At 28.8% G+C, this 14,349-nt stretch overlaps 1 protein-coding gene across 2 annotated transcripts; it reads right to left on the bottom strand.

Moving 5' to 3' along the window:
- Nucleotides 1–271: 271 nt before the first annotated feature.
- LOC108725461 (phospholipase A1) lies at nt 272–9,499 on the bottom strand. 2 transcript variants are annotated; one of them, XM_018452487.1, is made up of 10 exons: nt 9,426–9,499; nt 3,364–3,499; nt 2,493–2,523; nt 2,085–2,142; nt 1,845–1,989; nt 1,575–1,702; nt 952–1,265; nt 742–847; nt 515–538; nt 272–425 (listed from the first exon to the last, which is right to left on the bottom strand). In XM_018452487.1, the coding sequence occupies exons 2-10, from the start codon at nt 3,460–3,462 to the stop codon at nt 272–274; spliced, it is 1,059 nt and encodes a 352-aa protein (XP_018307989.1). In that variant the 5' UTR covers nt 3,463–3,499; nt 9,426–9,499. The 2 variants fall into 2 exon arrangements, with proteins under 2 accessions (XP_018307989.1, XP_018307997.1); XM_018452495.1 differs by lacking the exon at nt 9,426–9,499 and adding an exon at nt 6,518–6,542.
- Between the last annotated feature and the right edge of the window lie 4,850 nt (nt 9,500–14,349).

Here is a 14,349-nt window from a genome sequence, read left to right as displayed (position 1 = left end):
TACGATACAATCTAATGTCTTTTTTATCTTTTTCGCATTTTTAATCGATTTCCATCTATTAATTCTTCTATTAAACTTTGTACATTGCAATGCTTAATTTCTTTTCATCAGTAACAGTAAAGATTTTAACAATAATGATGCTAAATAAATGCAATTCAATCTAATTATACTTATTAATTATACAACTCAGTCTATAATCACATTTATTGAGTGAAAATTGTAGAACTTCATTTTCACTATAATTGAATTGAAGTGTCGAATTCGTCTCAATTTATTTTCGACAAACAGGAAGATCCTTTGTACAGTAGGGATATTCTAATGTAACAGAAACACAGTAGTCTCCTTCTGTGGCATAGTTACGATCGAATATCCTATGATCCACGACAATACAGTCAGTTTCGTCGGAAGAACAACCGGGCAGAATACTGCAAAAATGCCTAGTTATGATAAAAAATACAATAATCGCAAAACAAGAAACAAGACCAAGAAAAAGATTTTTTTTATTTATACATACTTGAGAAACGGGATTGTTCTGGGTCTGAAAAAAAATAAAAATAAATAATGTACATATGGTTATAACAATTAATGCAGCTTTTATCTAATAGAAGTGTTAAATTTGATATGATAAAGTTTTTAAACCCAAATATTTACAAAAGTTGGATTGATCTAAGTTTAAACTTAGACTTTAAACTCCAGATTAAAAAAATGTTATTAGTTTTATTATTAAAAAAGCGAACTTACGATATAGAAACACCAGTATATTTGCAATCATGAAACAACGTATTACATAGATATGCGATGGCTATATTATGCGAGCAGTTGAGGTTCACAGTACCGAAGAACCAATCTGAAACAAAAATTTATTTCATTTATAATTAGTTTCTGTTAGCTGTTGTTTTTGTAACGTTTTTCCTCTGATTAATTTATTTTTAAGTTAAATGTAATAATTACCACCACATGCTGGTTGGCTTAATCCGTTATTGAACCACAAATCGAGATGACCTAGAGATTTCTGTAATCCGAGAGCAGATGTGTGAAGAGCTATGACACGTTCGGCGTCTGTGTCACAAAATCTATGCTCGCAATTATTAAGCATGAAAAGAGGACCCGCGGGATCGGAACCAATGAGAAGCGTAACTTTGCCGTAACCCGATGTCTGAAGGTTCTTTGCGGCGAAGCTACTTATATGTGCACCAAGACTATGGCCTATAAGTACGATGTTCTTTAACGGAACGCTGCATGTATCGCATATTGATTTGATATAGCTAAAAGAGAAATTTTATGCTATGAACCAAAAAACGTCGCGTTTCTTATTCAGTTTAACGTTATCTCTTGATTATCATTACTTTTGTCAATATATATATAAATGTACAAAGCTAAACTTCAATAGGTGCTACATTTATTTTACATGTTATATATAATGTTGATCATCGGTATTACTTAATTTTATTACTGTATTATTATAGTATTTAGAAAATTATTTAAATCTCAATAAGAATTATTTGAATTTGAATTTATATTCGTTACACATTTTTTTTTATTCAATTCGACATAACATCACGAAATAGCCATACCTTGCCAAATAATTACCAACTTCGTGAGTGTTATGTACTGCGAAAGGATATTCTAGCAGATTTATGGCTGCTGGATCGTTATAACACGCTGCGTCAGACCAATCTAGCGAAAATACTGCACAATGTTTCTACAGAGAAAAGAAATTGTTTCACTTAATACTTTTATTGTAAATCTTACAATATTTTTATATTATTTGTACAATGCGTAAGATTTTGAAATTACAGGGAAAAAATTCTGCGTTTTAATTTTTAAATATAAAAAATATTTACCTTTAACAATTGGGAAGTAACAACAGATAAGTTATAATTGGAATAATTTGCAATAAATCCATGAGTCATGAAAAAAACCGGTGTCGAGGAATTTAAAAAATTACAGGATTCGTTTACTTGGACAAATTTTCCATTAGGAATATTGCTGTAAAAATGCGAACATTTAAGCGGTATGAGAAATAAGTTAATAATGGATACTCACTTAAGCTCGTATATAGCTCGTACTTAAGCTCACTTTACCTCGTATATAAGGCTATTGAGACATATTTAACGCCTAAGATACATGAAGTTGATTTGCCTGCAAAATTATTAATGTAAAAATTGTCTTTTGAAGTTTATTTCGTTTATGGTATGTAAATTTAACACATGTGTCATGTAAGTGAAATTGAAAACATAACAATTAGTTAAATATGATAGAAAAATGAAGATATTGATGATTTATGGCGTTAAGGAGAATACAGCAAATATAATAAGTAATAATCTCGCGAAACATTTCCATATAAAAATTGATATTACAGCATTGGTAACTATAAATTATAAATCTTCAGAGAGAAATGCGCTATTTTTTTTATGAAAATGCGATCGATGATAATTCTTAAGAGTATACTCTAAATTAATTTAGACATATAATTTAAGACGTATACCAACTTCCGTTTACTGATGCATCATTAACCGTCATCTGCAAAAAAGAGTCTGTAAGAGTACACAAAAATAGTATATTCTTTCAAATATTGTATGTTACTTAAAATCATAGACATAATAAGTATAGATTGCTCACTTCTATAAAATTGTCATTATTAGTTTAGAAAGAGTGAGGTAATTTGATTCGTACGGCTCATTCTTTCTCTAATTAAAGTATTGAGTTGAAGAGAAATAATAATTAATACGATCCATATATAACGCAATATATTGCGTTATCTTCCTAAAGAAACACAAATATGCTCTGTGATCAAATAATGCGCAGTTTATATCTATTATGCCTATGCTTAAAAAAATTAATAAATCAATAAATATTTGAAATTATCTTAAGACAAAAAAAGATGTAGATGCTATATTACATATCTAATTAAAACTATTATTATTTATTTGCAGTATCTAAATTATTTCTCTTTAATCTAAATTATTTCTCTTTAAGTTAAACGAGTAATGATCAATGTTTTATTCTTCATTTCATCTACCATAATCGACAAGTTTAATATAAATGAAAAACATTTATTAAATTTATAGAAATTTCGAAAACATAGTTTTGGAAATTTCATAAATTTAATATAAATGACTTTAATTGACTGGTATGAACACTTGGAAAACTACATGTAGGACATTATGTCTAATTTGATGTAGAACTACAAAAAGTTATTATCAGAGATGTAATTTTGCGGAGTTTACTAATCGATTTTGAAAAAATGCGCAACGATTTGTCTGAAAACATTTGTAGTGTGCTTATTACATTAAAAATTGGGCAAATTAAAAGAGTAAAGATTTTAATATTTATTTCAAAGGTAAGATAAAGTATGTTTACCGTATCATAGTCGTCGCTTGTAACAGTCGTGACCGCTATCGTACGAAAAAGGCCGCAGAATAATATAAGAAATGATGCGATTGTGGTCAACTGCATCATTAATGAGTGAGAAAGCAGATCTTTTGCGAACTATTATCTGCAAAATATATAGCTTTGATGAAAAATAAAAATAAGAACAAGATTCATGTAGTTTGATTCACAGAAAGTTGATAGATCGCTGTTGGCCGTTTTTGTTTTTTGTTAACCGCCAAGGAAATAAACGAGTAAGAGAAGAGATACTTATACTCGTATGTCGTGCCATTATTAATTACATGACGATTCATATGTCGAAACTGTGTAATTGTTGTAAATTAATATGTTGAGAATTGATATAATTAAAAATATAATTAGATATATCATATATGTATAATAGCACAAATGCCGTATACAAGGTGTTTTATTTGAACTGAAATAACACTAAATAACGTAAAAAGTTTTACAAAAAAAATGCGCGTGCAATGGTAAAATCCCCTTTAATTTACGTTCAAATACCGATGGATTGCATCATGCATCGACGCTGACTAATTAAATTCTAATTTTTAATATGCTGACTACAATTTAGATTTAATTTACGTTCAAATACCGATGGATTGCATCATGCATCGACGCTGACTAATTAAATTCTAATTTTTAATATGCTGACTACAATTTAGATTAAAAATAATAATAAAGTCAAAAGGCATACACCATGAGCGCTCGATGTCGTCAGCGAGATCTCTTTCGAAGTCAATGCAATCACATTCAATTAATAAGTGAATAAATTAATAAACGTTTCGACCTACTAATTGGGTCATCATTAGTATATAAGTATAGCTAGCGCAGATTAACATAAATTTAAAAATTAAGTTTCATCCTCTTTAAGTGTCCGTGTGCGTCAATCGTTAAATTTCAATTTTACACCGTTGTGTTTTTTTCCAATATAATTTTCATGTTCCACAATGATATACTAGTCCACAAAATTTCCAGATTCTATAATTCGCGTACTAGTTAGACTTAATTATTTTAAATTATCTTTTCTATCAATATAATACCTGTGTTCTTGTAGATTTGTGAATGTTTATTAGCAACAGTGGATGACATGTTATCACAGAATTTCTTTGTGTACTACCGCTTCTCATCATGATATACTGCCTTAAATTAACTATTTTGTAAGGGAGAGGGTAAAGTTGATGTTAAGGGAGGGAAGGTATGTTCAGTAAAGGAAAGTAGATTTCTGGTAATTTTTCGGTGTCGCTTTGTTTATTCATACCATTTATTTTTTTAATATGAATCATTTCTGACGTCATTCTTTTTTGAAAATACGGTTCTATATCCAGTATTTTAATGTTCTCCCAATTTATTTTATGATTTTTATCAATTTGATGTTGAGATAATATTGTGAGTGCATCATTGGATCTTTTTATATTGGATTTGTGTTCTTTGATTCTTGTTTTAGCTTTTCTTTTAGTTTGTCCAACATAAGAGGCGTTGCAGTCCAGGCAGCATATTTTATAAACAACATTGCATTGATCCATTTTCTCCAGTTTATCTTTCCCTGATTTTATAAATCTATTTATCGGTTTGTATGAAATTTTAAAGTTATTTTTTGAAGCTATATTGCTAAATTTATCAGAATTTTTATTTATGAATGGAATTGTGAAATATTTTTTCTTATTGAGTTCATTCAATTCGTTATTGTTGTTAAAATTATTTTTATGTACATCTTTTCTAATAGATAATTTTTTGATTCGATTATTAATTGTGGAAAATATTATGTCTAACGGATAATTATTTAATATTAGAGTGTCTATCATGGATACTATGTTATTTTTATGGAATTCCGGATGCGAAAGAAAAAGAATCCTATCTAACTGGCCTATTATCACACTTCTCTTATGTTGAATTGAATGATTTGACATATAGTTGAGATATCTCCCCGAGTTTGTAGGTTTTTTGTATATGTCAAATTTGATGCGACCATTATTTGTAATTACTTTGACATCTAGGAAGTTTATGAAATTGTTCTCTTCATGCTCCACCATAAACTTTAGTCTATCATGATAAGAATTGAATTTGTCTAGTATTATATCAATCTGATTGTCTGGAGCTGCCAATAAGATATCATCCACATAACGATAATAAATTGGTATGTTTATATTTATTTTAGAAAATACATTTTTTTCCAAATCTTGAACGACTAAATTCGCTAAAATTGGAGATAACGGAGATCCTATGGGCATGCCAAAGATTATAATAAATTTAGATTAATTTACGTATGTGACTACAATAGAAATTTATTTTACGAATTGACTCCAACTTAGAATAAAGATGAAATCTTCTTTTTTATAAAGTAAAAAAAATAAGTTTATGCTTTCACATAACTTGCGCTTATATAATCGCTCTGTACTCCAATTCGCTTTGAATTCTCTAATTCTGTTGCATTTTTAAAAAATAAAAAGAACATAACACATTGTCAATCAGCAGCAAGTACTGCAATGACACAACGATACACAGTGGATTGAAATATCAAAATTAGTAGATATTTTTCTCGTGATAGCTGCAGCAGCTCGACATAATATCTTTCATATATTTTAAGACATAATTGAATTTAAATAGATGATATTAAATGATAGTAGTGATAGAAATGATAATAATGTAGACTATTGTAACCATCTATTAATGCTCCATCGTTAATAAAAAATATGAAGAAATATCTATAAGCAAACGAGTATTTTCAGGCATTCAGTAAATATTTGAGTAAAAATGTCATGAAATTATATTCATAAATGTGTATGAAATAACGGGCAAATGAAAACTATTACACGGTTCTTAGTAGTGTATAATTTGTTTAATTAATTATTTTTCACGATTTATACAAAAAATTGTCGACGTTTCGGCTGCATTCTTTTCAGCCATCTTCAGGATAATAAATATATTGATTAAAAATTAAAGACAAAAAATATAAGAATTGAGGAATGAAGACGCCTTCCCATTGAAATGAATGATTCAACATTTCAATTTTTTGAATTCCTCTCTTTCTCAGTTTTTTGGCTGGTAAGATGTATATGAAGTTCTATTATTTAGTTCTATGAGATTGTATGTGTGTTGTGTGTGTTACTATTTTTTAATAACTCACCAATTCTAACAAGAAGAGTGCAACTCTATTCTGTTCAGAATACTGTGACCTGCACGTCTTCGTCGGTGTATATATACTTTCTGATATCAAGCATTGAATAATGTTTTAGTCAAGGTAATGTTAAAATACAATAAATAAACTGTAAAACCCCTACATATAAATATATATTACAATAATTGTGCGTTCTATTTTAAAAACACAGTAACGTTAAAATACAATTAATAAGATGTGATATACAATAAATCTAATATTAAGCATTGAATAATGTTTTGATCAAGGTAACATTAAAGTACAATAAATAAGCTGTTAAATACAATATAAATAAGCTGTAAAACCACTACATGAAAATATATATTACAATAATTGTGCGTTCTATTTTAAAAACATCTGATTGTTAGAACTGATTGAAGAACGAAACATATTCATAATGAAAAAATTCTGTGTCCGTCTGTAGATTAATTGCATTGTTTTGTAACTTTATGTATATCATTTCAGAAATTAGTCTTTTTACTAGAAACCTTTCTATCTAAAGCTTTAAATTGTGTCCACGATGCTAGAAATCGGTCCGAGATTTCCGACAGAGAAAGAATTAACAAATTATATTTGAACACTTTGATCACATGACCAATGCGATTGGTCAATTCTTTCTCCATCCGAGATGTCGGACCGATTTCTAACACCGTGGACATAAGGCTTAACACATTCACGTTCTCCTAATCAATTTCGTGATTGTGACAAAACCCATGCTCGGCAATGATTTATTCGTAGCGTTAATATTTTTAAATTGATTCTTGTGTTCAGAGATCCTCGTATTAAATTTTTTTTTAGTCTGTCCCACATAGGTTGCGTCATAATTTTTACATGATATTTTATAAACTACATTTTTGTTATTCAGTAACGGAAGAATAGGCTCTTTCTGAGCCTTGACTAATATCTTTCTTAACTTATTAAGACTGAAAAATGATAATTTGAAATTAAACTCATTGACAATGTTAATAAATTTCTCCGATATGTTAGGGATATATGGAATTGTAAACCACCTTTTTAAATCACCATTTTCAGTATTTCCATCATATTCGTTTTTTATTAGTTTATTGAAAAGTTTTTTCGATCTTAATGTTATTACGTCAAAAATGAATCTTAAAAATAGTTATTATTCAAGAAAATGTTGATAATAAAAGAAAGATTCTCTTGATGGTATCTAGATCTTACCAGCTAAAAAACTGAGAAAGAGAGAGGAGTTCAAAAAAACTGAAATGTTGATCGAATCACTCAAGTTCGATGGGAAGGCGTCTTTATTCCTCAATTTTTATATTTTTTATCTTTAATTTTTAATTAATGTATTTATTATCCTGAAGATGGCTGAATAGAATGCAGCCGAAACGTCTACAATTGCTTAAATTTTTGTATAAATCGTAAAAAATAATTAAACAAATTACACTATAAACCATGTAATAGCTCTCATTTGTCTGTTGTTTCATACACACCTTTGTTAAGAAAGAAAGCTCTAAAATAATTTTATTTTGTTAATTATATTCATGCTTGGATTTTCAAATACGATCAAGTTTTTATATTCGAAGAAGTTATATAAAATTTTACGAAATATATTTCTGCGTTTGAATGACATGAGTATTCAAATAGGATAACCGATAAATGGATAAGTAAATTGTAGACAATTTATATAGTTGAGGTCTCTCTTATCATTACATGTAAAAGAACTATTAAATATATTTTATTAAATATATACAAACAAACAAGGTTACAAATAAGGACTTCATTATGTAATTTCAAGTCAAACAGAAGTAATGTTTCATCAGTATTTTTAAAATTACGATATTATTAATGTTTGAGTAATAATAGAAAGAAAGTGTCAATAAATATATATCAATTGATTCAAAGAGCTTTGGCATCATTATTCTACAGTATATTTTTCATGGCTTAAATAAAAATTATAAATTTAAAAATGGCTCATTAAATACAAACAATAAATACAAGAAGCATGTAGCCACACGCAGGTAGCTGCATGCTCCTTACATTTATTGTTTGTATTTAATAAGCCTTGTTAAGTAATGGATTTTCTGTTTATTACCAAATTTCGTGTAGGTATAACATGCGTGTAACGTGAAACTTATACCATTCGTTAGTGATTTATTCATTTACAAGTTCCTTAATTAAATGTAATCAATAAATAAAAGAAGGGCAATGAGCCAATTATACTGTAAGATATTTAATAATCGTACATATACAAACGTTTCGACACTGATCGGGTCATTTTCAATGTAAAACAACAAAACATTATTACATAAATTATCGGAAATTTTCGGTCACATTATAATGTCCAGTATGCGGTCCATATTTAAAATATCTTAAAGGTGATCTCATCTCACTTTTCACAATTCTTAACGTACATCGTCGAGGATATATCCAACAATATTATGTCTTATTTTTTATTAAACATAACTTTGTTAATTGCGTTTTCTTCTCAGCATCTAACTTACATCATTAAGACAATTTAAGAATTGTGAAAAGTGAGATGAGATCACCTTTAAGATATTTTAAATATGGACCGCATACTGGACATTATAATGTGACCGAAAATTTCCGATAATTTATGTAATAATGTTTTGTTGTTTTACATTGAAAATAACCCGATCGGCGTCGAAACGTTTGTATATGTACGATTATTAAATATCTAATATAATCGAAGAAGATAACCGTGGAAGCCTCAAATGCGTGATTATTAAATATCTTACAGTATAATTAGCTCGTTGCCCTTCTTTTATTTATTGATTTATTCTAATTGAGCCACATTAACAATTATTTTATTGTAAATATAATAATCTGCGAGTATACCACACGTTTAGTTGAATAGTCGTATATTCTACCAAAAATAAAGTAAAGCTAATACCTTAAAGATAACGGTGCGAGCTGAGGCGTAACAATATCAATTTATATGATATGTGTTTCCTGCACGACGTCTTTCCAGCAAATGAAGCTTTAATAATAATGATAAATAGCGAGAGAAAAACACAGCACATGGAAAGATAAGATAATCAACAACTAATATTTTCAAGAGATTTGTGCGAATCTGTCAAGGATATTGAAATAACAATCATCTAAGAATTCTATATTGGTATTATAATTTAATCTATCTATTACTTTTTTTATATGATCATATCTGAAAGGATCTCTTTTTGTATAATAATTTGATTCCACATCAAGTATCTTGCAATTTTCTCAATCAAAGGTGCGTGGTTAAATTCAAGATTATATGCTTACCAATAACGATTTTACCGATTCTAATTTTAAGTTGTTTCCTACTCAGTGTAAAAGTATTGCATTCCTACAGTAAATATTGTATTCCATACAGTTTTTAAATCTTATTATTTTTTTTAGAGAGATTGTTCTTGTCTTTTTAGGCTTTGATGAACTTATTTAGTTTATTAATTCGTCTGTGCACTTGTGCTATGTTTTTAGATTTATTTATCGATAATGATACCATCTCAGAAACGTTCTTGATCTATGGAAAACTTTCTATTATCCGCTTTGGTCATATTTTCAAACAGCAGTCAATAGGTGTAACAATATTGTGTTAAATTCCAATTATCTCGGAAACCGTAATTTAGAATAGGACACATATTCATACGAATATTTTTGCTTAAAATGATCAATATTATCACTTATTCGGTTATTCTAAATTCTTCCTCCTATGAATCATCCTTATATATGAAAAAATTTTTTATTGAGTATGTATAATATAACGTATTTGAAACTTCATCTTGCATATGCATCGATGTTGACTAATAGATATACATATGCATATATTTATTTACACAGTACACTGCGAAAAATATAGTCAATTTTAATAAATATTTAGTTGAATATTGTCAACTAAATATTTATTAAATATTAAGATATATGATGCCTGATTGAGCATCAAAATTATTAAAATTGCTTGTCAATTTAATTCGCGAGATTACTATAGTAGTTTAATTGCGTTTATAGTCCGGAAACAATTCGGCGTGCAGTTCGAAAGACTACAAATATAGTATATATGCAAATACATTTATAGTATATACAGGGTGTAACTAAAAAAACGTATATGGAATATACCATGAGGTAAAGAACGAAAATCCAAGTAGAAAAGTCCTGAGTCATTTTTTGATCTGAGCTTTCGGTTTTTTGTTATACGAAGTTAAAGTTAGCGAATTTTAGCGCCCGAGTATAGAAGGAAAACAGGGACGTAGCAAAGCGGAGTGAACTGACGAATTCGCAGCGGAAGGAGAACGACGGTGAGCAGCGAAGCGGTTGTATTTTTTCTCTCTCTCTCTCTCTCTCTCTCTCTCTCTCTGTCTGTCTCTGTCTCCCTTCCCCTCCCCCTCTCCATCTCACTCTCCCTCTCCTTCTCTCTACATCTTGTTTAAAGAAATGTTAAAGATTAGAAAGCGCAGAAATAAATGCAGAGCTGAAATAAATGATTCGATATTTTCGTAATGTTTTCTGCTCCGGACTACAATCCGTGCGACTTTTTCCTTTGGGGAGCAATCAAAGAGAAAATTTCATGCATAGAAATATCGACACAGCTGACGAGATGACGAAATTAGTACTCCGCACTATCAAAAGAATCGACAATAATAAGATTCAAAGAGCTACGCGAAACGTGCAGAAAAGAGCACAAACATGTATCGAAGTAGGAGGAGGTCATTTTGAACATTTATTATAATTTATTTTTAAAATTATAATAAATAACCAATTAGTTTTCCCTAAATCTATAATTTATTACGAAAACATCAAATCATTTATTTCAGCTCTACATTTATTTCTGCACTTTCTGATCTTTAACATTTCTTTAAACAAAGTGTAAGGAGAAGGAGAGGGAGAGAGAGATGGAGAGGGGGAGGGGAGGAAAGATAGAGAGAGAGAGAATAATTACAACCGCTTCGCTGCTCACCGTCGTTCTCCTTCCGCTGCGAATTCGTCAGTTCCACTCCGCTTTGCTACGTCCCTGTTTTCCTTCTACCATATACTCAGGCGTTAATTCGCTAACTTTAATTTCGTATAACAACAAACCGAAAGCTCAGATCAAAAAATGACTCAGGACTTTTCTACTTGGATTTTCGTCCTTTATCTCATGGTATACTCCATATACGTTTTTTTAGTTACACCCTGTATAGTAATTCAAGATTGAATTATTTAAGCATTAAAGATCCAACTTCGACCGTTATATATATGCATTTTAATTTCTAGTATTGATTGTGTTCTCAGATATACGGCCAAAATAAAAACTCTTAATATTATTGATTCAAAAAACATTAATTTGATTTGATAATCATTCTTTTTATTGAACAAATATTTATTTACTGTAAATAAATGTTTAGTTGGCAGTATTGAACTAAATATTTATTAAAATTGACTATAATAAATTAGTAGCATGTCGTTTTGTGTATCATTTCGCTGAAATAATCTGCTCATGCCTTGCGAGTAAACACATTTTTTTTTTAGGGCGTACTATATGCTTGCGTGCACGCATAATATAGTAGATAAGTTAGCATTTATTGTTGCAAATATATCTATGAAATGACGACTTACATTAGAGTAGAATTATATTTACAGAAAGAAACAAACAATAATTTTTTTCTTAGAGCAGCCGCTTTTTACACATAAGAATAAATTCCTCGATATCCATTAATTTTTTCTGACTGGTCTACAAACAGTGACTATACTGAAGCGAAGGCGTGTCTGTTTACTATAAAGAAAAATGTGCGAATTAGCATAAATTACTCCACATTTGTTCCACACACAAATTTGGTAGCCGCTCACAGTCCTAGATCTATCTAATACACAACGTGGCAATTTGCATAAGAAATTCCTACGCCAGATTAACACGGGTGATGCGCAGTGCACGCTGAAATTATGTTATCGTCGTTAGATCGTCGACGCGTATTTTATCATGAATCTGGTAAAAGCTGTGTCAAAGTTAAATATTTCGTTCTTTGTCTAAATAGTTGGAATGTTTTCTTCAAAACGAAGTTATGTGTTCTCTGCTCAAGAGAAGCTAGCAAACAGTTTTCTCAAGTACGTTCAAATATGTAGTTCTTTTTTTACAAATATAAATCTTATCTAATATTTATTCGGAAATTTAATTGAATTAACATTAAGACTCCTACCTATTCATTACAGTTGTATTAGATTGTAACGAAACAAGAAAATACGTAAAGAAAATTTGTACAAAACATGTTGTATAATATTTTATTTTAAAATATAATATTTATTTAAAATAAATATATTTTGCAATATAAAAAAAGTAATATTTCTATTTATATGTATTTTCATTTGACATATGTACAGGCACACTTTTAAAATATACCAAAAATTCTCCTTTTCTCTCGTAATTAAATGAAATAATATTTATTTTAATTTAACAGCTGTCATATATATATAGCTATTATATCATTTTTGGTTGAACGCAATTCAATTCTAAACACACATATTTTTATTTAAGAAATATACACATCTGTTATACACTTTTTATTTAACATCATGTACTACGCATACAATACTTATTTACTTAAGAGCCTCATACTCCGTTTGTGAGTGACTGTAGTTTACTTGTTTTTCAGTTGTCAGCTTCTTTATTCAGAATTCTGAAGGGACTGGAATTAAAATAACAAGAAAAATTTTCACATTTTCTCCACGTAGATGTAAGAAAAACATCTTGTTAATACATGATAAAATAAATTTTGCGTGTCGAAGGCTGCAATTGAATAATTAATAAGCAAAACTGAATAAACAAATAGTTACACAATCATTATTTTTAATAGTCTACATGGTAGATATGCACGTATAAATAGACATGATAGACGAGAATATAAATATCTCGTTATTATATAGTACGAGATTATATCATATCAAACTAGTATGTATCTACATATATGTGTGACTTAGCATTTATTGTAAAATCATCCATGTGCAAAGCATTAGCTTGTTATTATCTATTTTTGCATAACGAGAATTCCTTTTCTTTTTCATATTTCAGATATAAATAGGATGACCGAGGAAACAAATAGAATATGAACAAGATAATAGAAAATAAAGAGATCTATTATATATACGTATTTAATTAAAGTGCCACATGAATTTATACGCTCTTGAACATTCGTTCAAATTCTCGTTAGATATTTTATATTAAATTATTTATTTATTTTCTGATTCAGTTTTTTATAAATATTGTATGAGAATAAATAAGAATCTAATAAATAATTAACAGCGGCATTATGCTAGTGTTATATTTTTCATTCAACAACATAAATGTAATATATAATACATGTTGTATGTAACAATTACATTGTTAAATAGGAAATTATAATATTGTTGTAATGTTATCGTTAGTTGTTTTTAATTGAAAATAACTTAATATAGAATTTAATATAACTCGGTGATATATAATGTATCGGATCTCTCTCTTTCTCTCGTTGTTATTTAATAATTTTTTTTTTAACTAATCACTGACATATTACACGTTTCTTTTATTGAATGACTTCCGCATTTCTGTATCACAAGCGATGAATTTAAACGTATTCAAACAAACAACAAACCGGCAATTTTTTTAATTGGCTTGGTAATTACTAGTTATTGCTGATATCGTTTTAATCTGTTTATAATAAAGCGATCTATAAAAATCTATTTTTTAAAGAAAAGAAACAGACAAAAATCGGAATTTCTTGGAATTTCCTCTCGAAAAGATCATCTTGAACTATATGACCTGGCTTATGAAAGCATAATAGCTCTTTGTTCAAGATTTTCTACGGTCTTTTAAGTAGTCAGGTAACTGC

The sequence above is a fragment of the Mycetomoellerius zeteki genome, unplaced genomic scaffold (genome assembly GCF_001594055.1).
Source record: "Mycetomoellerius zeteki isolate Tzet28-1 unplaced genomic scaffold, Tzet1.0 scaffold1081, whole genome shotgun sequence".
NCBI lineage: Eukaryota > Metazoa > Arthropoda > Insecta > Hymenoptera > Formicidae > Mycetomoellerius > Mycetomoellerius zeteki.
Note: the sequence above shows the minus strand (reverse complement) of the source record. Positions and strands in the feature narration are given on the sequence as shown.

What these genes read in the sequence shown, in the direction of transcription:
- LOC108725461 (XM_018452487.1), bottom strand. Translation starts at nt 3,462, where the DNA reads ATGATGCAGTTGACCACAATCGCATCATTTCTTATATTATTCTGCGGC. An exon ending in CAAGCGACGACTATGATACG is followed by an intron (nt 2,524 to 3,363) that starts GTAAACATACTT and finishes TCTTTTTTGCAG; the next exon opens with ATGACGGTTAATGATGCATC. An exon ending in AAGCCAACCAGCATGTGGTG is followed by an intron (nt 848 to 951) that starts GTAATTATTACA and finishes TTTTTGTTTCAG; the next exon opens with ATTGGTTCTTCGGTACTGTG.